This window comes from Armigeres subalbatus, chromosome 3, assembly GCF_024139115.2.
Source record: "Armigeres subalbatus isolate Guangzhou_Male chromosome 3, GZ_Asu_2, whole genome shotgun sequence".
Classification (NCBI taxonomy): domain Eukaryota; kingdom Metazoa; phylum Arthropoda; class Insecta; order Diptera; family Culicidae; genus Armigeres; species Armigeres subalbatus.
Window position 1 is genome coordinate 429,205,376 of NC_085141.1, and position 24,256 is coordinate 429,229,631.

The 24,256-nt window shown below is 39.8% G+C and overlaps 1 protein-coding gene and 2 long non-coding RNA genes across 3 annotated transcripts; 2 read left to right on the forward strand and 1 right to left on the reverse strand.

The window, feature by feature from the left end:
* Nucleotides 1–1,725: 1,725 nt before the first annotated feature.
* On the reverse strand, nucleotides 1,726–21,960 carry LOC134227518 (caprin homolog). Its single transcript, XM_062709073.1, has 4 exons — nucleotides 21,554–21,960; nucleotides 20,338–20,520; nucleotides 17,091–19,239; nucleotides 1,726–2,439 (listed from the first exon to the last, which is right to left on the reverse strand). Exons 1-4 carry the CDS (start codon nucleotides 21,791–21,793, stop codon nucleotides 1,997–1,999), a joined length of 3,015 nt encoding a protein of 1,004 aa, XP_062565057.1. The 5' UTR covers nucleotides 21,794–21,960; the 3' UTR covers nucleotides 1,726–1,996.
* LOC134224483 (uncharacterized) lies at nucleotides 15,374–15,925 on the forward strand. The gene is made up of 3 exons (XR_009982952.1): nucleotides 15,374–15,495; nucleotides 15,552–15,642; nucleotides 15,719–15,925. It is a non-coding gene; the product is annotated as an uncharacterized LOC134224483 (long non-coding RNA).
* Nucleotides 21,961–22,553: 593 nt separating the features above from the next.
* On the forward strand, nucleotides 22,554–23,892 carry LOC134224484 (uncharacterized). The gene is made up of 3 exons (XR_009982953.1): nucleotides 22,554–22,671; nucleotides 22,746–23,204; nucleotides 23,266–23,892. It is a non-coding gene; the product is annotated as an uncharacterized LOC134224484 (long non-coding RNA).
* The last annotated feature ends 364 nt before the right edge of the window (nucleotides 23,893–24,256 follow it).

The window sequence follows — 24,256 nt, forward strand, 5'->3', positions numbered from 1 at the left end:
GCCCAGGATCGAGTCCAATGAAGAAGGATGCTCCATTCGGCGTAGGTTCATCGAAGAGCTGTAGCCCATCAAGTATCAAGTAAGTATCCTCGCCAGCAAAAGATGTTCCGGACAGCGACGACAGCGACAATCTTTATCTAGTAACTAAAATATCTTTTGTTCGTACGTAAACAAAAATAAGGGTGTAAAAATGAATAATAAACAATAAATAATAAAGATTAAAGAATAAATAATGTGAAATAAAAAATGAAGAATGGAGAATAAAGAATGAAAATTACACAGAGAAGAAGGAAGAAGACCGAAGAAGAGAGAAAGAAGATGGAAGAAGGGAGGAAGAAAAAAGATGAAAGATTGAAGAAAGACCATGAAAGAAGGAAGAAGGAAAAATGGTTGCGGTTCATTTAAGTTTGTGCCTCTATTATTGTCATATGTGAATTCTTCCACTAAAAATGGTTTCTTACGATTTTTCAGCCTTTAGAGTTTCAGCTTTATGGTATTTCAGCCTTATGTGAGATTTTTACTTTTTCAGCCTTTCGTGTTCAGCCTTATGTGATTCAGCCTTTCGTGGAAGACCCTCTGTTGTTAGGCAACCATTGAGTGACAAAGTGACAAACACAATACATATTCGTGCAGTTGTGGCAGGCATGGAAAAGCTGTGAAAATGTTAACAGAATACTGAGAAGCAGGATACTAGTTAGAACAATTGAAGAAAAACACAATATCTTACGAACCCTCAGCACAAACAACACGTAAACACAAACAACCCCTCCAACTTTATGGTAGCCTTTCAAGCAGTGCAGAAGATTGAAAACTTTCAATATCTTGGCAGCCAGTTAGCGTCGGACGGTGGAACCAAGATCGATATAGGAGCACGGATCAAGAAGGCTAGGGCTGCTTTTGCGAGTTTACGAAATGCATGTGTCGAAACGCAAATCAGATTAGTCAACGCACCAAATTTCGAATATTCAACAAAAACGGGTGGCCTTACAATTGTATCTCGAATGCTGAGCTCCATCGACGATGCCATCAAAAACCGATATCGACAGAAATTCGAGAGCGTAAATGGAGGTGGGTCGGCCACACATTACAAAAGAGCGGAGACGAAATCTGCAAGCAAGTGCTGGACATCGCAGCAGAGGCAGACACAGGGGTTTGTGGCTTCGTAGCCTAAACAAGGAAATAAAGTCGGCAGGAATCTGACCTGGGCCCAGGTCAAGGCTTAAACGAGCAGCCGCCCAGGATGGAGATGTTTTACGTTGGCACTATGATGTACCCCTAGGGTTGCTCAGGATACATGAGTGAGTGAGACATAAATGAGTCCGGTGTTGAACTTAATCTAGTAGTGGCGTTTTCCCAACCTAAATCTACCTGTGCACTGCACTGAGGTTTAAGGAATTGGTGTGCGGAAATGCATAGAATAACTAGGTTGTGATTAGCCGAAACGACTCTGATTATTTCATTTTCCATTTGGGCTGTCAAACTATTTGAATTTGAAATTTTTGTAACAGTGCCCAGGTAAGAAGAGAGGTTACGCGACGCCACTGTAATCTAGAATAAAAAAAACACCTTAATAAAGAATAAAAGAAAACATAAATGAGAGTGATAAAACTTCACTTTATGTGGAAACGGTAATAGGTCAACAAATGTGAAGTGATTCTTAGGTGGAGAGAGGGTGAAAGTGATATACTAAGTGATATCTTTTGTATTGCATTGAAAATCATCAAATATGCTGATTACACTCAAAGTGTTTATTTTTACCTTGCTATATTTGCTTACAAAATACAGAGTTCAATGGAAAGCAAAGTAGACTTATTTGAATAATTAGCATGATGTATAGGATGTATTTGACTTAATTTGAATATTTTTCTGTTAAAATTAGTATGAAGTATTTCTATTTGCTTAGAAAATATCTTGTCGTCACTACAAATACAGCAAATACATACGCGTAGATCATTAGTTTCCAAAGCGTCTCAACCACATCATATTCTCCGAACGCTTACGCATTAATAGACGATTGTGCTCTAGAGTTCGATCCCCCACGTGGACCGCCGTAGCTGTTACCGGAATGATTACGTTGATGTGGCCGCGCTGACGGTGGCCCCGTGTTCCTCGTGCTGTTCACGGGGCGAGCGTTCGATCGGTAGTCCATGCCGCTACCAAAGTTACCACTGTTGTTGTTGGTGTTATTGTTGTTACTGCCGTTGTTGGTCACGCCTCCAGTCGATTGGTTAGTGCCGCCTGCGGCAGAGCTGTAGCTCGCACCACGTGGTTGAGGGTTACCGTTGTTGTCACTCCGGTTTTTGAACATTGAGCCTCGCTGATGGTACGACGAGTCAGACTTGTTGGATCCGTAATTACTTGTTTGATTCTGTTGGTAAAATCGCTCGTTGTTTTTGAAGAACGTCGATGAAGAATTGCTCATTCCATTATCGAAACGTGCTGGAAAATATGAAACACGATTAATAACATTTTTCAATTCGAATGTCTATTAATATGAATGGAAGTCAGCGCGACAAAAGAATGACCAGTCATGGCCTTTTGGGGTCGGAAAGTACCCATAAGTGACTGAAAATGATCTTCAAGTGACCAATGGTGAATCGGGCAATTAGCTCACAGGCGAGGCCCGACTCCTAACTTAGTGTTCTATATGCATTTTTAACCAATATCATATCGCGAAGTATTGAGTGTGCTGTGTCTGCGATCAGACGTAGATTTTCACGACTTGATTTTTATCGGAAATTTATGAAAAGAAAATTTATTTGATGAAAAATTAAGTTTCCCGGTCAAGTGCTCCCTATTGATTGGATAGTTTTTGTTGATCGCAATCCCTCTGTATTATGAGCAACGTTCCAGGTGAGTATAGGATGCGTATCAGCAAATATCTCTCGAACCGGATCCATTGAACCTGTGGTCTGACGATGACAATATTATCGCAAAGAAGGAAAGCCGTGTTTTGTATGCAGTCGAAATCTTGATTGAAGTGTATCCTAAATCAAGCGTCACACCTGATGTCCAACCGAACATGTCCATCGCGATGCAAGCATGTCCCACATTTTTAAGGGTAATTTGATTCCGTGCGCTGGTTGCGGAAGGAGATGGTATGTATTTTTGGGACCAAAGTAAGTACCTATTTCACTATTTTGTTATTGAATATAATGCCGCGATTGGAGAAAGTTGAGAAAAAAAGATTGTCAAAACATCCTAAAGAAAAATCCGCTCAATAAATCACAAAATCAAAAACGAAATTGTGTGGGATCGAACTCTTAGTAGAAGAATTGTTCTATAGTGATTGGTGGAAATAGTTGGATGTCTGATATATTTTTTCACCGCTGGCCCCAGTCGTCCAATGAATGCAAATTAAACCCTCGGGCTCGAAGATTTTCCTATGCGCAAGAGGCTTCCGCCTGGACTTTTATACATGGAACATTAGGGCGGACCAGCGAAGCCTTCAGCATAATGTAGGATTGGTATTTACTGGCATCGAGCGGCGGATCATCGGAAGATTAAAGACATCCGTCTTCACCTATGTAGATAAGGAGACCTTAGTAATTTTCATTCAAAATTATTCCGCTGAGATCAAACCATTATATTTTTGCGTTGACAAACGTTTTAAGTTTGAATAATTTTAACAGACATAAAATCGTGTAATGTCATTTCTCATTCTTTTGCATGATTCTATCTCAAGGGTACCATTTAAAACTAAATTTACTAAATTTTACTTTAAATTATTTTACCATTTTCATTTTGTGAATGGAAAATGGATGGAATGGAAATGTGAATGGAACACCAACTGTGTTCATTAAAAAGGAAGGATGTGTTTTCTATTTTTCCTATAAGATGCTTCTGCTTTACTGAATAATTTTACGTTTCACTCACTTTTTTGTAACACTGATATACCTTACTCGAATTTTCACCGCATCTTAAAGAACCTAAATAATGTATACTGTCAATTACTATTATTAGCTCAAACCACTCAATTCGTTCTTCAAACCCTGAGCACGATAAATAGGTAACGGGCGGCGGCTGAGTTTTACAGTATGTCAATGTATTATTTGTCAAATCCTACTGGAACCGTATTTGTCAAATTCTTCTAGTATCGTCGTCGTTTGAAGCGTTAGAATTATTTTACGTTCAATATTTGTATTTCCTTTTGCCCAATAAGTGTACACTTCTTCCAGCACTTATTTCTAGACTTATTTCTAGAGCGCTATACAAGTGGCGTGGCTTTATAATTATCTCAAACTGAAACAGACTTCCGAAATGAAAATGCTTACAAATAATTTTAATTGATTGGAAGATTGGTTAATTTTGATATGGGGTAGGCGGTATTTTAGCTCGACTCTAACGAATAAGGGTGAATTCGAATCCTAAAAAATAAACGTTTTGAGTGGGTATATAGATTCTTGACGTTGCTTTTGCTTTCGAAAAATTAATTAAAGGTATACAATTATTGGAAAATCTTTAAATATGCCATCTTTGTACGCAAAGCAAAATTTGATTTACAAATTTATATAAATGTTGAATTTTGTTCCCCCAAAAAATGTTGTGATTTTATTAAAGCATACATCCCTTATAAACACATAATAGCCCCATCTTTGCTGAATTTCCTATTCATTAGGAACAAACATGTGATTATGAGCAGTATGTTTGTTATAAAACGAGGTTGTTATCAGAACAAATAATACAGGTATTTTGGAATTGGTGAACTTATTTATCGGAAGGATTGGAAAGGAACTTGATTAGGAAATCAATAAGGGGAAGGGGAGTGTAATAAACTTTCTTTTCTTTCTCGTTTCAGAGTGCGAGCATTGGCGCTTAAACCTAGGCTAATTAGCCAGGGCAAGTTTAATAGCTTTGCCCCATCCCAGGGAAATCATCAATGGAGTGACATAAATTTCTTAGCATGGTCACTTCCAACGTTAGTTCAATCTTATTGTATCATTTGCTTATAATGATATTCCTAAACTATATCCCTACCCACCATCCAACTCCTTGACATCTATGAGGGCGTCGGTGAGTCGCTGGCCTCTCGTTAGGTAGATGTCATATCATCATTTCCTTCTTTTTCGTAGTAACGAAGAACATGGACGTGGCTACCAATGGTAGCTTTCATGCTCTATCATTTTGGATCCCCAATTGGATTGCTATTAATTCCGAAACAGGAATCCATAAGCAATTGGGGTAAGAAAGCTAAAAAATATGCATGACAGCTATCAGTATGCAATCTACGAAATACTCCGTTACAACGCAACGCAACGCAACGCAACCAATATCATATCGCGAAGTATCAAACTTTTTAATTCACAAATTAAAATCAATGAAAATTATTTTTTTGGGAACATTTGGTAACATTGTCCACCTCTAGAGCTTTTCCTAGAATCTGGATCCCCTCAGGAAAGGGGCTCGTATTCGATTAGCTCAGAAATCCATCTCGCGGCATATAAAACTAGATAATTTTGAAAGACAATCCTCAATTATACAAGTTTTATGACACATTGGTCATGTTTTTGCCTTTCTCGTATACTAAGTATACGTAAAAACTATATGATCGCTCCAAAAACAAACTTTTTATAGAAGGCTCGGAGACCCATAGTGTTATATACCGATCGACACAGCTCGATGAATTGAGGTGATCTCTGTGTGTATGTATGTGTGTGTGTGTGTGTGTGTGTTGTGTGTGTGTGTGTGTGTGTGTGTGTGTGTGTGTGTGTGTGTGTGTGTGTGTGTGTGTGTGTGTGTGTGTATGTGTGTGTGTGTCTGTGCGCACCTGCCCAAAAAAAATGTCACTCATTTTTCAGGTACTTATCCTCAACCGATTTACTTGCGACAAGTTGCATTCGACGCAGGATACTCTACCATTGTTTCATATTGAAAATTGGTCAGATTGGACTATGGGCTTGGAAGTTATGGCCAAAATATCACTTTTTTTTTTGAAAAATTGAGTAAAAAAATGTCACTCATTTTTCAGATACTTATCCTCAACCGATTTACCCGCAACAAGTTGCATTCGACGCAGGATACTCTACCATTGTTTCCTATTGAAAATTGGTCAGATCGGACTATGGGCTCGGAAGTTATGGCCAAAATACCACCATTTTATAGAAGATTTTATTTAAAAATGTCACTCATTTTTCAGGCTCTTATCCTTAACCGATTTACTCGCAACAAGTTGCATTCGACGCAGAATACTCTCCCATTGTTTCCTATTGAAAACTGGCCAGATCGGACTATGGGCTCAATAGTAATGGCCAAAATACTATTTTTATAATCCACGAGAAAGGCACCATCACCGCTAGGTGGATTAATCAGGGTTTTTACTATAGAAATCGCCCCGTATGTGAAAGATCGTTCCGTGAGGCGGCCCATTAACTATTTAAATATAACCAACCCAAAGACTTCATAGAATATTTCCTAATCTGTAAGACAGTTGTTGTTGCGAAGCGACCGGATTTTTGTAAGCAAAGTTATGTTATTCATTTAGGTGTTCAATTGAATTTCCCACGATTTAGTATTTCCCTACAAACTTTCCCTGCAAGCATCAAATTGTTTCGCAACAACATATTGACGATTTGTTCACTTGCTAAATTTCCTATGTTGCCAACGTACTCATATATTTTTAAAGCAACGTTGCATAACGGTTTTCCACAAAAGTTACTGTTTTCATATATACTAACAAACTTCAAACCGCATGTGCTCAGTCAAATTACAATCAAATAAGCTAAACATTAGGGAAGATTATTAAAACAACTAATATCATAGTTTAAGCATAGTGGAGCTAGTCAAAATCTTAATTACTCTAATGAGCATGATTGACTGCCCACGGTTGTTATTCCGTTACTTCTAGGCCAGCTGTAATTACAAAGAGAACCAACAAATGATATTAGGGACTAATATCACCTTCAATGTGTAAAAAATTGTGACCCAAATTTAAGTAATACTGGTGCCGGCCGTGTCCGAATACATGTCAATTAAGGAATGGGTAGGAATATGTTGACGTGATACTCGCATTAATAGAGGCCGACGAGTCATCTGCACTTCCACGAGTAATCACTGGGATGTTGGATATATGGGGTAGGGAAAGTAGCGAGGTTCGTTTTGGTAAACGTTTTGTCGCCTGTAATGTGTAGTTTTTCCGCACAAAGTAGAACAAAATAACGCGAGTCTCAAGACTGTTCTGCTACGAACCTGCAATTGATTAACTTTTCGACCGCACACAGTAGTGGGTTTTATTGTTAGCTCTTATAATTCAATCACGTATATCTGTTAAAATTATCAAGTGGTGGAATTAAACGGGACAATCGAAATCATGTTCGATCACGCACCAATTAATTAACTTTCGACCGCATAAAGCAGATCAAAATAACGCGAGTTTTGAGATTGTTCTGCACATCCAAATCATGTTCGGTCGTGCACTAATTTTTTTATTACCTATATCACTGGTTTCGAACAAAATTTAAGTAACTCAAAATATGAAAATAGTTGGATACGACATTTTAAAATTTTATTCAAAATCCCCAAATTTATTCCTTAGTGGTGATGATGCCTTTCTCCGACTGTTGTTCGAAGTTTCCGAGTCTATTGAAATATAAATATTAGAAATTCTTTTAAAAATGGCGCTATTAACGTTTAAAATCTTATATGATTTCATGGCGGTACTCAATTTTGAAATATTTATTGTACACTCTGTATCCCAGCGTGTCCCTTAGACGCAGTGTACGTCAAAAATTGACTTGAGCGTTCTATTCAAAGGTTGGTATAGAATTTCCCTTAAGCATAAACTTGCATTGTGCATTTAGAGGGATTGCAATGAAAATTTGACGAATAATTAGGTATGTCCATTAGTGTAGAGCTTCAACGGATTATTAACAAGGGCCCTTGTTAATAATCAATCACACCTTGCTTACACGACATGTCCAGCATCTGTAGCACTTTTCCATAAGCACTATTTTTGCTTCGACCGCGATCATTGCTCTGATTCTATTGTTCTACTTTTGTGCGAAACACCGCACAAAAGTAGAGCGCAAGAACCAACCGCACCAAACAGCAGTCGTAACGAGACTCTTAAATTGAAATTTTAATGTTTCTATTGTAAATACGTTTACTTGCTAGGTGGACACGGTCGCACAGTGGGACCAATTCCAAAAAGACGGTCAAAATGTTAGAAGTGAATAAAATGGTCTAGCAGGCCACATATTATGATATTTCATTGAATGGATGGTTCATCTTCTCGACATCACCGACTCGTAAGCTAGAGATCCACTACCGGAACGAGAGGTGGGGCACCAGTCGTCGCAAGCACGCTAACGTTCTCAAAGACAACGTGCTTGCACCAAGTGGTGCCTCATCAAATATCAATGGCTAGCGCCGCCAGTGTAGAGTTCTATTTCTATGAGCACTTTCAGAGGTATTCCTTTAATTACCAATTTCTGTCGTCACCTCACTGCAGTGCTAACAGAAAAATGTATTCCATTATTAGAAATTGTAAACATATAGAATGGATTTTATTTCGTCCCTACACAAAGTAAAGCTGTAGAGACGCAAATCGTTTCTTGATATTACGTTTTATGTGAAAAACTCATGATCTTTTTACATAGTAAGTATGGAAAGTTAGACGTGGGGGTCAAATAAAATACTCTCCATGCATTGCGACTAAACATGACATGACTTGATAGTTTGTCCTACTTCCATTACAATATTTTCAAAATCTCAGAGCGCAAGTGCCTGTAAAAACTCATGATCACGTGGAATTACCTTAATTAAAGTATGCGTGAGAAAAGAACAAATGGTACTAGGGGGCTGTACACATATTACGTATGCCCTGATGGGGGAGGGGGGGGATCTGTCGTTTTACCTATAAATAAAAAAATCATTTGTATGTAAGAAATCTTACATGAAGGGAGGGATGTTGAAAAAAACAGAAATGACGCTTACGTAATAAGTGTACGGCCCCCAGACAATTTTCAGCTGATGTTGCACCATTGTATTGGGGCAAATGAGAATTAGGAGAAGAGAAAACATATTGTGCGTTGCTTTTTATCAAAATTGATTGGCAAGACCGAAACGACCACTGTCAGTAAAACCGAAATAACTGAGCGGGCGGAGGGTGGCGGAACCTAATTTCTGCAGGATTGGATTCCTGACAAAAAAAATGAAACTACAGTGTGAATTTCATTGATGGGTACCGATGGGTACCTTTTGAATTTCACAATGAATACAGCAAGAAGATAATACAATAATAATTTTATACATAATAAAGACCGAGTACTTTCTGCGCGATCAAAAATAATTTACGAACGTATATGCGTGGCTTTATTAGTTTTTGGACTACACTTTGTGATGGTGCCAAATATAATAGGTTTGGGTGATGTATACGTCGTGGCCAACATAATGAAGCTGTAAGATAAATGTTAAAAGATTTAACAGAATTAAAAATCGACAACATGCTCAACTTGTATTGGCTGTAAAGGTAAGATCCACCCGAATAAAATGACTCAAAACTATGTTAACATCATCGTCAAGTATTCTACTAACACCCCATGACTCAAGTTATCAATTTGGATCATTTTGAAAAAATGCTTTTTGACCGTCTTTTTGAAGATTGGTCCTTCTGTGCGTCGGTTAGAGTAGCCGTTCCACCAAGTGTTCGTTAAAGTAGTCGCTAGAGTATTCGCTATTGGTTTGAGCGAGACAAAGTAAACGTCAAAAAATTCCATCCAGCAATTTGAGGTTGTGCTTTTTGGCATTTGCATTTTTGGCGGACAAAAGAATGAGCACGAGTCCCAGTAGGTGAGGTGTAATTAGATGTATATGATGTTTATTACCTGATCGTGAGATATAAAATGTTTAATATTGCCCCAAAAACCGCGAAAAAAATACCTACATTATTTCATAAAGTTCTGCGACTGTAATATTGAAGAATTGATTTCATTTGACTTAATATTTTTAATCATTAAAATTAAATTTTATAAAACGTTAACATTGCCGTTCCCCCGATTTTTTGCGTTTACTCTGAGTAGCCGTAAAAGTAATCGGGAAAATCTTGATAGCGAGTAAATCCACAATACGTAAATAATCAATAGTTTCAATGGGCTTGAACTAAATCACTTAAATAAAGAACTAAAACCCGACTTAATCCACCTACAGTGAACGCAACCCTTCTTACACTTTTGAATGGTTGTGTGTGCCCAGTGCATATTACAATTTCTATGCATATGACCTTCAATTGAGTATAAAATAAAAAATAAAAAAGGGATATTTCTGGAAATTTAACAATTTTTAAAAAAATACAAAAAGACTGCAGATTTGATTTGCCGCCTTAAATGGCAATATTACAGCTTCTGTTTAAGCCCAAAAGAGTTCAAATCGGGTCATAGACGGCTGAGATATTGGTGTGACAATTTTTCATTAGTAGTCTGAAAATATGTCTCATATTCGTATTTCACAGATATCTCTGAAACCGAATTTCCGATTGCAGAAAAAAATTAATGAGTCCAATGACAAAAACATAGCTTTCGTTTAAAGATAAAATCGCACAAATCGGTCCAAGGACGACTGAGATCTTGATGGGACATATTTTACCAATGTGTGAAGTTGATACGTCTAATGCTTTATGTTCGTATTTCAGAGATATCTCCGGAACCCAATGTCTAATTGCAAAAACAAAATACAATGGGTTCAATGGCAAAGTCATAGCTTTCGTTTAAAGATAAAGTCATGCAAATTGGTTTACAGACGGCTGAGATATTCATGTGACATTATTTTGTTAGTTTTCTGAAAATGCACTTCATGTTCGTATTTCTCACATATCTCTGGAACCAAATGTCCGATTGCAACAAAAATTGAACTTGTACAATGACAAAGTCATAGCTTTCGTGTTAAAGTTAGTTAGTAAGTTAGTGTTAAAATCGTGCAAATCGGTCCACGGACGGCTGAAATCTTGATGTGAGACTTTTGTAACGCACACGAACACACACACACACACACATACATACATGTGCTCAGTTCGTCGAGCGGAGTTGATTGGTATATACGACTTGGGTCTCCGAGCCTCGGATAAAAGTCGGTTTTTCAAGCGATTTTTATACCCTTCTTAGGGTGTAAGAAGGGTAAAAAATGGGCTTGGGAAATTGCTGAAGAGTTTCCGATTCTATTGATAATAAAACGAGCAATGGGTAATGTTTTGAACATAACCGCGAGTATACGTAGGACTTATATAAACGTAATGTATTTACATTCAACTTTTGAATTTCTGGCTATATTCTCCTGCTGGCAACTGCATGCTGTGTACGTAAACTCGGCGAACGAACGAGACCAAAAATAATACTGGAAGACACACCGAGCAGCAGGGCAGCTCTCCGCTGGCGAGTGTATGCAAACACAGCGAACGAGCGAAAGAAAAATTGCACGACAAATAGCTCGCCAGTACGTGCTGCTGTCACAAACTGATATGACTCACACATGGCAGGCACAGCTTCTTTTATACACAAAACAATTATTGCGGTGGACCTGAACGCCCGTGGGATACTGCATTCTGATGTCCGTGTTAGGAATGCACGGGATTGGTTATAGCAGGGCTGGTAGCGAACGATGCAGCTCAAAAAAGTGACTTTAGTGACCAAAACTGACGAAAAAAGGGACCAAATAGTGACTTTCAGTTGCAGAAAAAGTGACCAAATAGTGACTTTCAGTTTCAGTTGCAAGTTCTGTGAGACGAAATTAAGCGTTTTTGGGTCGAATGAGAATCATCTTTCACTCACCACTCTTTTGCCTTAGAACGAACTCAGAAGAGAAATGAAAATCGTATCTACTCAGTAAAATTGTATTGGCCTTCCTTTTAATCCCACGGAAATTTTATTAAATATCAGTCAAAAAACTACTCAGAACTATGAGTAGTCTTCCGAGAAATTCAAATTTTTACGCCACTGGAAGTGAGCGAAACATGGTTATCAGTCATAAGAACTGTTTTTTTTCTCTGAAAAATGATTTCTAGGCAAACATCTGCGTGAAGGAGGATCCCCTTCACGTGAGAATCAGTGAAAGTTAAGTTCACTGGATTAACTGAATACCTATTTAAGAAAGATGCACGATTTATCATAGGTGCCACGGAAGTAATTGGATTTTCAGTGCAAAAAAAACAACAGTACGGATCGTTTGGGTAGAAAACGAAACAAAAATTTTGAAGATCCAGTACAACGAGCCTGAGATTGAACGTTCAACCTCCTGCTTATACTGCCGGACTATGCTCTTTGAACTATTTAAACATTTTTTTTTTTCCAAAATACGCAGATTTCCTAACTTGCTGTACGTATTCATGAACGATTTTTGCTATGGAATTCGATAGCAATCTGAAAATTGGGAGACTTGATTCTCTCTCTATAACATCTACTCAATAAATATTTTTTAGAGCAAACCCTTCATCACATCTGTCAAATCTACAAAAAAATAGCCGCTTGAGAACAAATTTATATTTTCTTGAATTTGTTTGCCAAACTTCTCAAGTCTCAGAATCAAGTCTCCTCATATTGTGACAACAACTCAAAATCCAATTATCCTGAAATTGTGGTGGAATGTTGACATTTTTATCAGTGAAGATCATTTAGCATATTGACGGCTTGTGCTGTGAAAAAATGATAGCATTTTGTCAATATTAAGGGAAGTTGTTCAAATTTTGCAAGTCACTAAAAAACATCTTTAGGAGGGACAAACATAGTAAATAATAGAGTAAATAAGGTTGTCAATCAAAAACAATTCGCCACATAACAATCATTTGTCTAGAGGATCTATAATAAAAGTATGCTCTAACAATACTGCTATAGTTCTCGGTAAAATAGCGGAGAATTAAGTCTCCCAAGGGGTCAAGTCTCCCAAGGAATCAAATCTTCCCACCTTCTCCTACTGTATAAAGTTTGAGCTTTAAAACAAAATCGGAATTGGCAGGTCTCCTGCTTGCATGACTGTATACCAATTTATAAATTGTGACGTGAAACACCTTCAATTAGCTACTGGTGAAATGCCAGTAAAAGCAGCGAGTTAAACGGCTGGCAAAGTTTCAGCGCAATCATTTTTTAAGATCCGTAATTTTATTTCCGCCATGATCAAATCATCATCCGATGGGTACATAAAGTTTTATTTAGAAAAAATCTTAGTCAATAGTTTCAAAATAGTTGAAAATAGTGACTTTTTGCGAAAAAAAAGTGACTTTAGTGACTTGAGGTCGAAAAAAAGGACTTTTTAGTGACTTGCCCGAAAAAGTGACCAAGTCACTAAAAAGTGACCCGCTACCAGGCCTGTTATATATAAAATTGTTATAGGCTTTGACAAAAATTGAAAATTTCAATGGCTAATTGTTAATAATTCAAAGTTTCAATGAAATTAACAAATTGCTGGAGAGTGTCCGAGTCAATTGATATATAAATCTTCAAAATTCACCGAAAGATAAAGGCGCTAGTAACGTTCGAAATCTTCCCTTCCAGCGTAACGCTCTCGATTTCCAAAAATCTAAATGACACCCAGTATAGTAAAGAAAGACGTAAGTCCTACGTCAAAATCTCGAAAATCCATCGAAACAGCGTCTGCCTAAATAGTACCCAGCGGCTGATTAACGAAACGCTGTATCGCGTCAGCTATACTAAGGTGGCATCTCCACCAGCGCGATGTAGGTAACGCGACCCCGGTAAGGTAGCTTACTAAACCCTCTCAAATACCACGAAAAATGGAGATAGAAGAAAGAGAACGCCATTTTTGGCAACCCGGCAACGAAATATTGACTATGCTTGGAAACTCGGTACCTGGAATGTTAGTACCCTAAATGAACCTGGACAAGTGAGCCTTCTGGCTCGCGAACTGCAGAAGGTTGGAGTGAACGTGGCCGCTATTCAAGAAGTCCGATGGCCTAGATCCGGAGAAAGTGAATACCGAGCCGTGGACCCCACGACCAACATTGCAGGTAACACAACAGGTAATTCAGTTCTAATGCTTGGGCGATAATCGCTGCGCACGGGTGCTGCCCAAATGGTCCGTTATCAGTTATCAGTATTGAGGAATAACCATCCTGAATACGGCGTACAAAATTATGTCCCTTATTATGTTCAACAGATTGAGACCGCTTGAACAGTCTTTCGTCGGCGAATATCAGGCAGGTTGATGGTTGATCGTGAAGGCCGATCAATGACGGATCAAATATTTACCCTGAGACAAATCCTTGATAAATTCCGGGAGTACAACTTGCAGACACATCATCTGTTCATTGATTTCAACGCGGCGTACGGTACGATTCAGTGAAACGGAATGAATTATGACAAATTATGCTAGAACATGATTCTCCGGCGAAACTGATACGGTAACATTATACGGATCGAAACAAGTGTACGGGTTGCAGATGAAATATCGACATCATTTGTTACCTTAGCTGGATTGAAGCAGGGGATGCACTTTCGAATCTACTGTTCAATATAGCGCTCAAAGGAGCAATTAGGGAAGCTGTTGTGCAAAGAAGCAGAACCATTATCACAAGATCGCATATGCTACCGGGATTTGCGGACGATATCGAAAGAGGCTTTTGTGCCTTTTAAGAGAGAGAGAGACAGCGAGGATTTGACTCACGATCAATACCAGCAAAACGAAGTACATGGTCGCTGGCAATCAACGTGGGTTCATTAGTGGTGGTGGTAGCGAAATGGTGCTGGATGGTGAAAAATTTTAAGTGGTAGAAGAATTTGTGTATCTTGGAACATTAGTGACGTGCGATAATGATGTTACCCGCGAGGTGAAAAGGCGTATTGCAGCTGCAAATAGGGCTTATTACGGACTTCGTAACCAGCTCAAGTCCCGTAGTCTGCAAACGAGAACAAAACTCGCGCAGTATACTACTCTGATTCTTCCGGTGGCTTTATACGGTCATGAAACATGGACGTTAGAGGAGGCTGATCGGAGAGCTTGTAACCTGCACACGTCCGACTGCCTCGCGATAGCTGCAAAACAGCTGATTCAATCGCCGCACGGAATGGAAACAAAAATCTATCCCCATGTAAATCACAGCACACAGAACACAACACACCAACAGAACAGTCGTTGCTGATACCCAAATGAGAGCCACATTCTAATCTCCTCAAGCGAACATCAGCTGAAGGCGGTTGAAAAATTACGTTCCTAGCATGCAGCATCTTCTGGCAGCAGCATGATACTGGCTACCAAGCACGCCATAATTGTGTTTCAGGAACCCGATCCATCCAATATTCTCGCAGCATCCTATAGAATCCTCCCCGGAGTCAATCTCTCAACTCAATGATCATCAGCACGACAAACAACGATCAGCCACACATATCGGTAGGCAGAGATATCCGATTCGATCTTCCCTTTTAGTTGTCGGTTAACTGCCAAGCAGGCATACGCGCGAGTGCTCAAGCAAGTTTTATTTTTGTGATTGATTGCCTGACCGACGGGAATAGAACAAAACGAAGTGCAGTGCAGTGGGTGTTGATTATGGCTTAGGGCCAGGTAATAGCTCTGAGAAGCTGGTTTAAACCGAAGTGCTAATTTTATCCACCCTACAGTTATGAAAGCCTGCAGCTGGTTAGCCCATTTTTGGTATCTGCACCGAGAAGCAACAGTGATGGAGTAGAGTTTAGATTTGCTTAGAGATCGGTAAGAGTGAAAAATGAATATTAAGAAAAGCATCTCCGAACCGTGATATTAGTGATGATTGATGTTTAATTAACAGGCCTTTCATTCGCTGCAAAAATTATGTAGCGGCTTGTGAGAGCAACATCCCAAGACGACGGTGAATTGAAGTGGCTGGCTTGGATCGCTGGCAGAGGCCAGCAATCATCTTGGGTCTGTCCGGACAGACATGACGGTTTGCAGTCGCCGAGGGATACATTTTTACACTGACACACACACATACTAAACTTTAGGTTAAGGAAATTAAGCGTAAGTACTAAAATACATTTTTATTGCATGTAAAATTTATGTTTTTACTTCGATACTGTGGATTCCGAATAGTGTTATTTTTTTGTTAATGGGTCCACTATACGGTTTGAACCTAATGTTGGCGGTTCTGGGTACGTGGGCAATGGGGACCAGTGCCATCTTCGCCTCTTTCGAACTTTTGTCTCCGTCTCATGCGGCCCCCCCCCCTCAAGGGGGAGGTGACAAGCTTTCGGAGTGTTTGAGTGTAAGGTGCTGCGGACAATAATCGGCGGTAAACAGGAGAACGGTATCTGGCGGCGTCGCATGAATCACGAGTTGGATATTGAAATTGATGAACTTCTCTTTCTTGAAAAAATCACGTTAATAAAGTTAAAAAAAAAAATGGATATTGTAAAGCTTATACAACACGGCAGACTACAGCGGGGAAACGTTGTTCATATGCCGGAAGAACGTCAAGCGAAGATAATATTTAGTAGAGAACCCGGAAGAGACCGCAGGCTTCGTGGAAGGCCGCATACACGGTGGCTTTTCGTAGTTGAAGAGGACCTAAGGGCGCTCAACGTTCAGGGCGACTGGCCCAGGATCGAGTCCAGTGGAGCAGGATACTCCATTTGGCGTAGGTTCAACGAAGAGCTGTATCCCATCAAGTATCAAGTAAGAAAATACGGCAGACTTCAGTGGGCTGATCACTTAGTGCAAATATCAATATAAAGAATAGCAAGAACGATCTTAAGTTGAGGTTGAAAACTGGAAGTGATATTTACACTCTCCTATCAGTTTTTCTGGTAGAAATTAAATTGGATTTGCATTTGGACACATGTTTGCAGTTTGTTTGGCACTTTGATGCAGAGAAACTTTGATTAGGATGCGAAAATCATTATTTTATCGAAGGATGATCCAACGTTTTTAACCTCAATTTTTCGCTAATATTCCACAGAGAATTGCATAAAGGCCGGCAACTTCGTGAAAGGCAACAAACACACTCGCTGCACGCGGTGGTGCGTAATGACGCTGTAGCTAATCATGTAAGTAAGTTGTTGTATTGGATAATTACGAGAAAATCACAGCGTGGACAGTTTAACTTAAAAGCCATAGGTACAAATATTTTGGAACTTTGAACCATTTGTTGCAGTGGTGGAATGTTTTAAATTCGTGAAACTTACCATTCGTCCCATTGTTTTGCTGATATTGAGAGTTGGAGGTACTGCGAGCGTTACGATGCCCTGCCTGGTGTAGCTGATGCGTGGAATGCGTAGTTTCGTGCGCGCCCTGTAAACCCGGGACATATCCCGATGCCATATTGTCATTCTGCTCGTGCCGTTTGCTTGGCTCGTTCACAGACGCCGCACTACTCTCGTGCGCAATAGATGATACTGGCTGCGGCTTCTGCTGGCTGGTCATGCTGTACTGGGTCTTACTGTTGGGACCACTTTCCGGGCCACTGCCCCTGCCCAGCGAGCTGTTGGACCACTGATCGTCCGATTTCGGCACATTGGGTACGTAATCAGGCGTCGATCTGTTCCATTCGTCGTGACGCAACTTTGAATGTTGTTGTTGTTGGTTTAAATGCGATTGATTCATAGGGTATTTGTCAGATAAGTTGAGCGAAGTCTTTAATTTGTCCGCAGTGGCGTCAACCATTAGGCCGGGAAGGTTTTGCGTTAAGTTGGTATTCACAGCCGCGTTAGACGGTTCATGCATGTTTGGAACTAACGTAGGATATTGTTGCAAATTAGAGTTGAAATGTGCATTCATACCAGCGGTAGGCTGCTGTCCACTGATTGGAGTTTGCTGTGGCAGTTGCGTTTTATGCACCGACTGTCTTTGTGCGTTGCTTTGTGGGTCTTCTTGAATGGATTGTGGCATTGAGGGTGAGCTTTGTTCCTTTGCGGCAACAGATTGCGTTGGCACTACCGTCGTATGGCTTGTGGTAAATCCTGGAATATGACCAAGCTCTGGAGCTTTCGAAGCGACCGGTGACCTCGCATGTGGGATGGTGTTTATTGGTTGACTTAAAGGTCTTGCATTTTCCATTGCTTGTGGTTGGATCACATGATTGAAGGGTTTAACGGTGGTAGCTGCCAAATTCTGGAAGGGTTGGTTATTGAAGTTCTGTTGCTGCGTGCCCATAATGATGCTGGGTTGCTGAGGGGCGATCATTGCTGGTGACGGTTGAGCAGATAGGCCCTGCGGATCGACGGGAGTATGATTGGAAGCATTGGTTGTCTGTCCCATGAGCACTTGCGGATGCGGCGGTTGAGGGGTGACGTTACTTGAACTCATTGGGTTGCCGAAAGAAACCGCCGAGGAAATAACGTCCGGCTTGTCGATTTCCGACTCTTGTAAGAAAAAGAAGTTTCCAGTGCCGATCACCTCATGAATAGGACGCATCTGTTGCTGAATGTAATGCTGTTTGAAATACGCGTTCTCGACGGCTTGAACAGTGGTAGCATTGAGCTGTTGTCCCGGAACTTGAGGCAATGGACCGCTTGCGGCGGGTTGCATCATAGGCACAGTCACAGGACCAGTAGGAACAATGATGGGGGCAGCTGAAAGCATGTTCGGCGTATTCGCAGGAAGTACGCTGTTGGAATTGATGTGCTGCGCGGGCAAATGAACAGTCGGAGCAACAGGGAGGGGAGCAGCTGCAATTTCAGGGACAGGTGCAGGAGGATTTGGGACAGCTTGGCGAACCATAGTTGGCTGAGTTAAAAACGATGGGGTTGGAACTGCAGTTGCTGCGGGGGCTTCGGCAAATACTTTCATGTTTGGGGCCTCAGTGGCCAGTGGCATGGGTACCGAAGACACTATATCCGATTCCACTTTCGGTAAACTAATTTGTTCTACCGCGGGTTCCAATTCCTGGGGCTCATCATTCAAACCGATATCATCCGCCTCCACCACCTCTTCCTTCTCGTCGACGTTCTCGATTTCTTCTTCCTGCACCGTGATTATGTCCTTTTCAAAATATCCACAGTTCTGAATCTCAGTAATGACGTTTTTGAGATGCACGTAAGTAACGTCCGCAAAAGGTTTGTTTCGGCCATCCACTATTGCCGAAAAGTGGTCGGCTGCCTGCTTTACTGCGGTAACAAACGTTGGTTCGGCCGAATTTTTCGGACGCTTCGCCAACGTCTCATCGTATAGCTGTTCCAGCAGGAGTAAGTCACTGTCTGCAATCTTACACGCTCCATTTGTTCCCTGACGGAAATCCTCACGTACGCTGTCCTCGGTAAAGCGCTTCAGAACGTCCTGGATGATCAAGACTTCTCGAATCTTTGCGTTCTCCTGCTGCGCTCTGACGAAGACACTCTGGAATGAGAACGATATAAATAAAGTAATCGAGTTTGGAAGAAATTTGAAAAGTGAAGAAATAGGAAGAAATTGGTTCCGAAATATCCAATTTAAAAATAAGGAATTATAATTTATTGGCCTATCGGAAATGAAAAGCATGAGTTCGAAGATAAAGCTTAATGAGGATGATGTTCGACCTGGAATGTCATCGTCAGCATAAAGTTTATTTTCATCAGACAGTTTCGTTTGGAAGATTGTGGCGTTGAAGTTTGTACAATAGACCATCATGCCAAACAAGATGAAATGCTGTCTTGACATCGTGTAGAGAAATGGTGGACGTTTGAAGACAAATTGGCTAAGGATGTTGGTACTTTGGGTCAGATTTTATGTTCGGCAGATTCAAATAGCCGGTGATGACTTTTTTTAAATTCTAGGATAACTCGATGATTGAGAGGACGATAGTGTTTGGAAGAGAAGGAATTTTCATCAGGATTCCACATGGGAATAACTTTCGTGTACTGGATGGAAGGTTGTGTATCGTAACACTGCTATAAAATTGAGGATAGGTTATCGAAAATCTGAACACTCATTTGTATGAGATCCATGTTCAAGATGTTGTTTAGGCCTGAGAATTTCTGGTAATTTGTGGGTCATGAATACAAGGGTCTTCTTTAACTTATTGGCATAACAACCCCTTACAACTGGGACATCTCCGCCTCGTAGCTTAAGTGTGCTCTGTTATTAGTGAGGTTTCAAAGCCATTTTACCATTTTTACCATGTTACCAACCCAAAATTTCCGTAAACCGGAACGAAAATCGGACCCAGCCACCTTCAGCATGGTCTTGCTTTGTAGCCGTGCATCCTACCGCAAAGCTAAGGAAGGCCCCACACAAGGGTCATAGATTCGAACTAAGGATAGTGGCTGCCTCTAACAGATTTTTCGAATTATGTCGTTCATGTGGTATAAAAATCTCAAAAATCCATCGTAAGATAAAAGCGATTTCGCATCGGTCTTGAAATAACAAACCTTCTCTCTAGATGTAGTTTATGCATAAAAACACTTAGTTTCTAATAAAGTTTTCCATCGTCGATTAACGTGACGAAAACCCACTTACCCGTTTAGCTTCCTTTTTCGCCTCCTTGTTGGCCAACGCAACAATTGGTTGAAACTGCTTACAGAGCTCTCGCGTCAATTCCAGAGAAGTCAAACACTCATCGTACTTGGAAACAGCAGTTTTTTGATCGCCGGTGAGCTTTTTGCCGGATTTCTCGATTGACTTGTAGGATTCCAATTTATTCTGAAAAGCGAAGATTTATAAGATTTTTTCTTCATTGTTATTTTTTCTCTTTGTTGATGGCTCAGACGTTTTGATCCGCTACTACCACACCAAGGATTGTTACATTTGTGGTGTTTTAATTTAATTAATTATTGTTACCTGATTTTTCTTCGATTTTTTCGACAAAAAAACAAATTGTTTAGAAAGCGATCTTTCTGTACTGGCTTGCAGTGGTTTGAATAACATGTTATATATACAATACGCTTGATATTTGAACCTCACGAAGTAGTGTTTGCAGAGATGGAACTCACCTCTCGGTGAGCATTCAGCTCAGAAAATTTAAGAATTCAAACATTACCTAATAAAACAAATGGTTTATTTTGAAGTCCACTTCCCAGACATAAATTTAACATTTATTGATCCAATAAAAACTAAGCTTTCAGAAAGTGTACATCAAGGATCACATCTGTTGATTCTGGTGCCTTGTTTTCGTCGACCTCTACATTTAAACTGTCTTTAGCATCTAGTGATTAACTTAATCTGCCTTAACCTGACCAAAAGTTATGTACTACAGACTAACGTACTATTCAATAAATACAAATCCATATACTTAAATTTACAAAAAGCATTAAATAAATTAGTACTTTGCTCATATTCCTTTCATCAAGCTTGCCCAATAACATGATAAAGTTTCCAATGCAAAAAATGTAAAATTTATATTAAATACATTTTTATACTAAACAATTTTCTGTCACTACTCCGTTTGCCGTTACTTCGAATGCACAACATTAACATTTGTATGATCAGAAAAATTGCATTGCGATTAACTGCGCAATCCGGTAAACAGAATATCACTTTTTTTCCTGACGAAAAAAATAACTGAAAAATTAAATTACTTCAGGAACTCTTGTAGGGGGAAGTAAAACCCAGTTTTGTTAGGAAAAATTGAATTGATTCGTAATGCGTATTATTCAGTTCATTCAATGGAGCTTGGTCCGAAACCAGAAGGCGCAAGCAAGATGGCGATAAGAAATTTCCATGTCGGCCTACTCACCTTACGCTTCTCCAAATTGCGAATTTTATGCTCGATAATCAATACAATTTGCTGCAGCGGGTTTGCCGGCTGCTCTTTGCCGTTCCCGTTATTGGTTCCGGAGGAATTGGAAGCGCTTTGCGAGTGATTAACAGCTTCCTTCGAGGCAATGCACTCCTCGGGGCCTCCGCTTTCCGCTGCATTGGCGAAGGATTCCGGAGTGCTGGTCTTGCTGTTTTCTATCACTTTCAAGCTGGGCATCTTAATTTTGTCGCGATGACTTCACTAGTGCTGGCGGCTGGATTAACGGTTCGACTAATTTAGGAATATTTGCAACACCAAATTACAAGAATATGTAGAGCAACCAAATTTCCAAACCACTCCGTAATTAAAGACAAAGAGAACGTCGGGAAATCTTCAATGTTCCCATGCAGCACAGCCAATCAACGAACGCCATTTTTTATACCAGTTTTTGCGTTTTTGACAGATTGCACAATTCTCGCATAACATTTACCCAGGGATGCCAACTCATTTTTTCAGTAAATCTGTACACTGAGGATAATCCGCACATATTTTTTGACGAAAATCCATAAATTTTTATTTTAAGATTTATTGCTTTTTTCATGAATATTTAGACTTTCAAGACGAAATTTTCGACGTCAAATTAATTTACGATTTCCAAAACAGGCCACCTTCATAAAGTATTTATCTTGAATTGCTTTAGCAGGTGCAATGAGTTGCCTAACAAGGTATGAGAGAAACATGAAATGAGATGGTAAAACTGTGAAATCTAGAGAAATATTTCATATGGTCCTATCTAACAAAAGTAAACAAATCGAGTTGTTAGTTTATAAACATTACTTACCTTTAAAATTTTATGTTAAATTTGAATCCGATCGATTTTTACTTTTTTTTACTAAAAAAATAGTAGTGCAAAACGGCCAATCTGACTTTTCAAAATATCGCACAGATCTGTCGACTGGCCGTTTTGCAATGTGACAGTCCAATCTGATATTTACCAAAACATTGTCAAATTATCAGATTGGACCTTCGGTTGTCCATTTGTTTAAATAATTAATTTAAATTTATTTAAAACAATGTCTAAGATATCCGACACGAAAAGACACGCTGCTATTAAGGTAAGTTTTTACGAGCATAGAGTGAAGTTTTGGTATATTCAGCAAATTAATAATAGGATCCTCTTCAAAAACAGCACTAGTTGTCCGTCGTCCCGGAATGCTAAGAAACGATCGGACCCCGCCAACGTGAAGCCTACGGAAGGGTGACAAACCCGGGGGACGGGGTCGGTGACTCTTCGTCTCAACAGAAGGGAATGATATCTGCGGGGAAACATTTGACCTGTTCTGTTCAAAAAAAGAAGATGCTATCGCGGTGCGTCAAGATGAAGGATAGTTCGAAGAACGCAATGAAAATCCGGATGAAGGGACGAAGGCACTGCGGGTGATCAATCCAGTGGCCCTGTTGGTCAAAAAGCTAGCCAACGAATTGGATTCCGGTTGAGGAATCTGCTGAAGCTGCCGAAGGCGCACAAATTTGTCGGCTTCGAATGGTTTTACAGCAATATCGACCAAGCGCTGTTCGAGGGTTTGGATGACTTCCAGTTGTACCTGAGGGAAATACACCAGGATTTGAAAACAATACATTTGATAAGGTGCGAGGAATTAGATTCGGGGTTGAATGCAAGTTTAAACAAATCTATCTTTTAATTTCAGCGCTGAGTGGATCCGATTTCGGAGGACTATGGGAAAACCGAGATGTTGTTTGGTAGTCTTTTAAGAGGATGAATGTCGTGAGTTGGAACGAAAGCGGCGTAAGAATCGGCTACTGCTGACCAAGTGATTGGGAGATTTTTCCTTTGTCCATATCGGTTATTCTTCTATTGACCCGGTTTGGGTGCCCATACGATTCCAGACTTCGAGGTTGTAGCCAACGATAATCCTGATTGCTCTGAATATGATCACGCAGGACATCCGACCTAAGTATCAGAATGCTTCATTATATGTCGCTTCACTTGCCGTAAAAATCCCATCTTATCTGATTAGATTACTCGAACAAGAAAGATATCCGTTGTCCCGAAACGCTACTGTTGGCGGGTAGAAAAGTCGGAAACCGGAATGTTCAGCACCGACATGTCTTCATAAGTATCCTATCAGCAGTTATCATGATTCAATTTATTGACGATATTCTTACTTTTATGTTATGTTATATGCATGGTTCAGTGGCGTAGGTTTGAACTTGAAGATAAAGCTTTCAGAAGAAAAAATTTGTTCGAAGCCTTCTGAATAAAACAAAATGTTCAGAAAACCCTCCCCAGACCAATTTTCTGGCTACGTCACTGGCATGATGACTTAAGTTTTGATGATTATTGTATTGGAGATTCACTTGCCATAAACTAATGCTAAATTCAGATTAGGCAAGTGAATTTAATAAGTCGTTTGCGAAGTGAATATGTGTGCAACAAGTTATTGTTGAAGAATATGAATATTCAGCTTAATTATGCATGATCCTCTGTACTATCCACCTAAAACTGGCCTCCTTTTGCAAAATTTGAGTAATTTTCATTCAAGGTCCTATGTGAATTTGATTTGAGTATAATGTCCAATATAACAGGTCCCATCTGATTGATCAAATGCAAAAGGTCCAAAGTAACAAAAGTGTCTTAAAATCCAAGAAAAATTACCTGAACTAGAAAACCATTACTTT

Excerpts from the sequence above, each read along its gene's own strand:
- LOC134227518 (XM_062709073.1), bottom strand. The coding sequence starts at position 21,793 with ATGCCCAGCTTGAAAGTGATAGAAAACAGCAAGACCAGCACTCCGGAA. Across the intron at positions 20,521-21,553 it reads GCAATTTGGAGAAGCGTAAG|AATAAATTGGAATCCTACAA; the intron begins GTGAGTAGGCCG and ends TTCGCTTTTCAG. Across the intron at positions 19,240-20,337 it reads CGAAAAAGGAAGCTAAACGG|AGTGTCTTCGTCAGAGCGCA; the intron begins GTAAGTGGGTTT and ends TTCTCATTCCAG.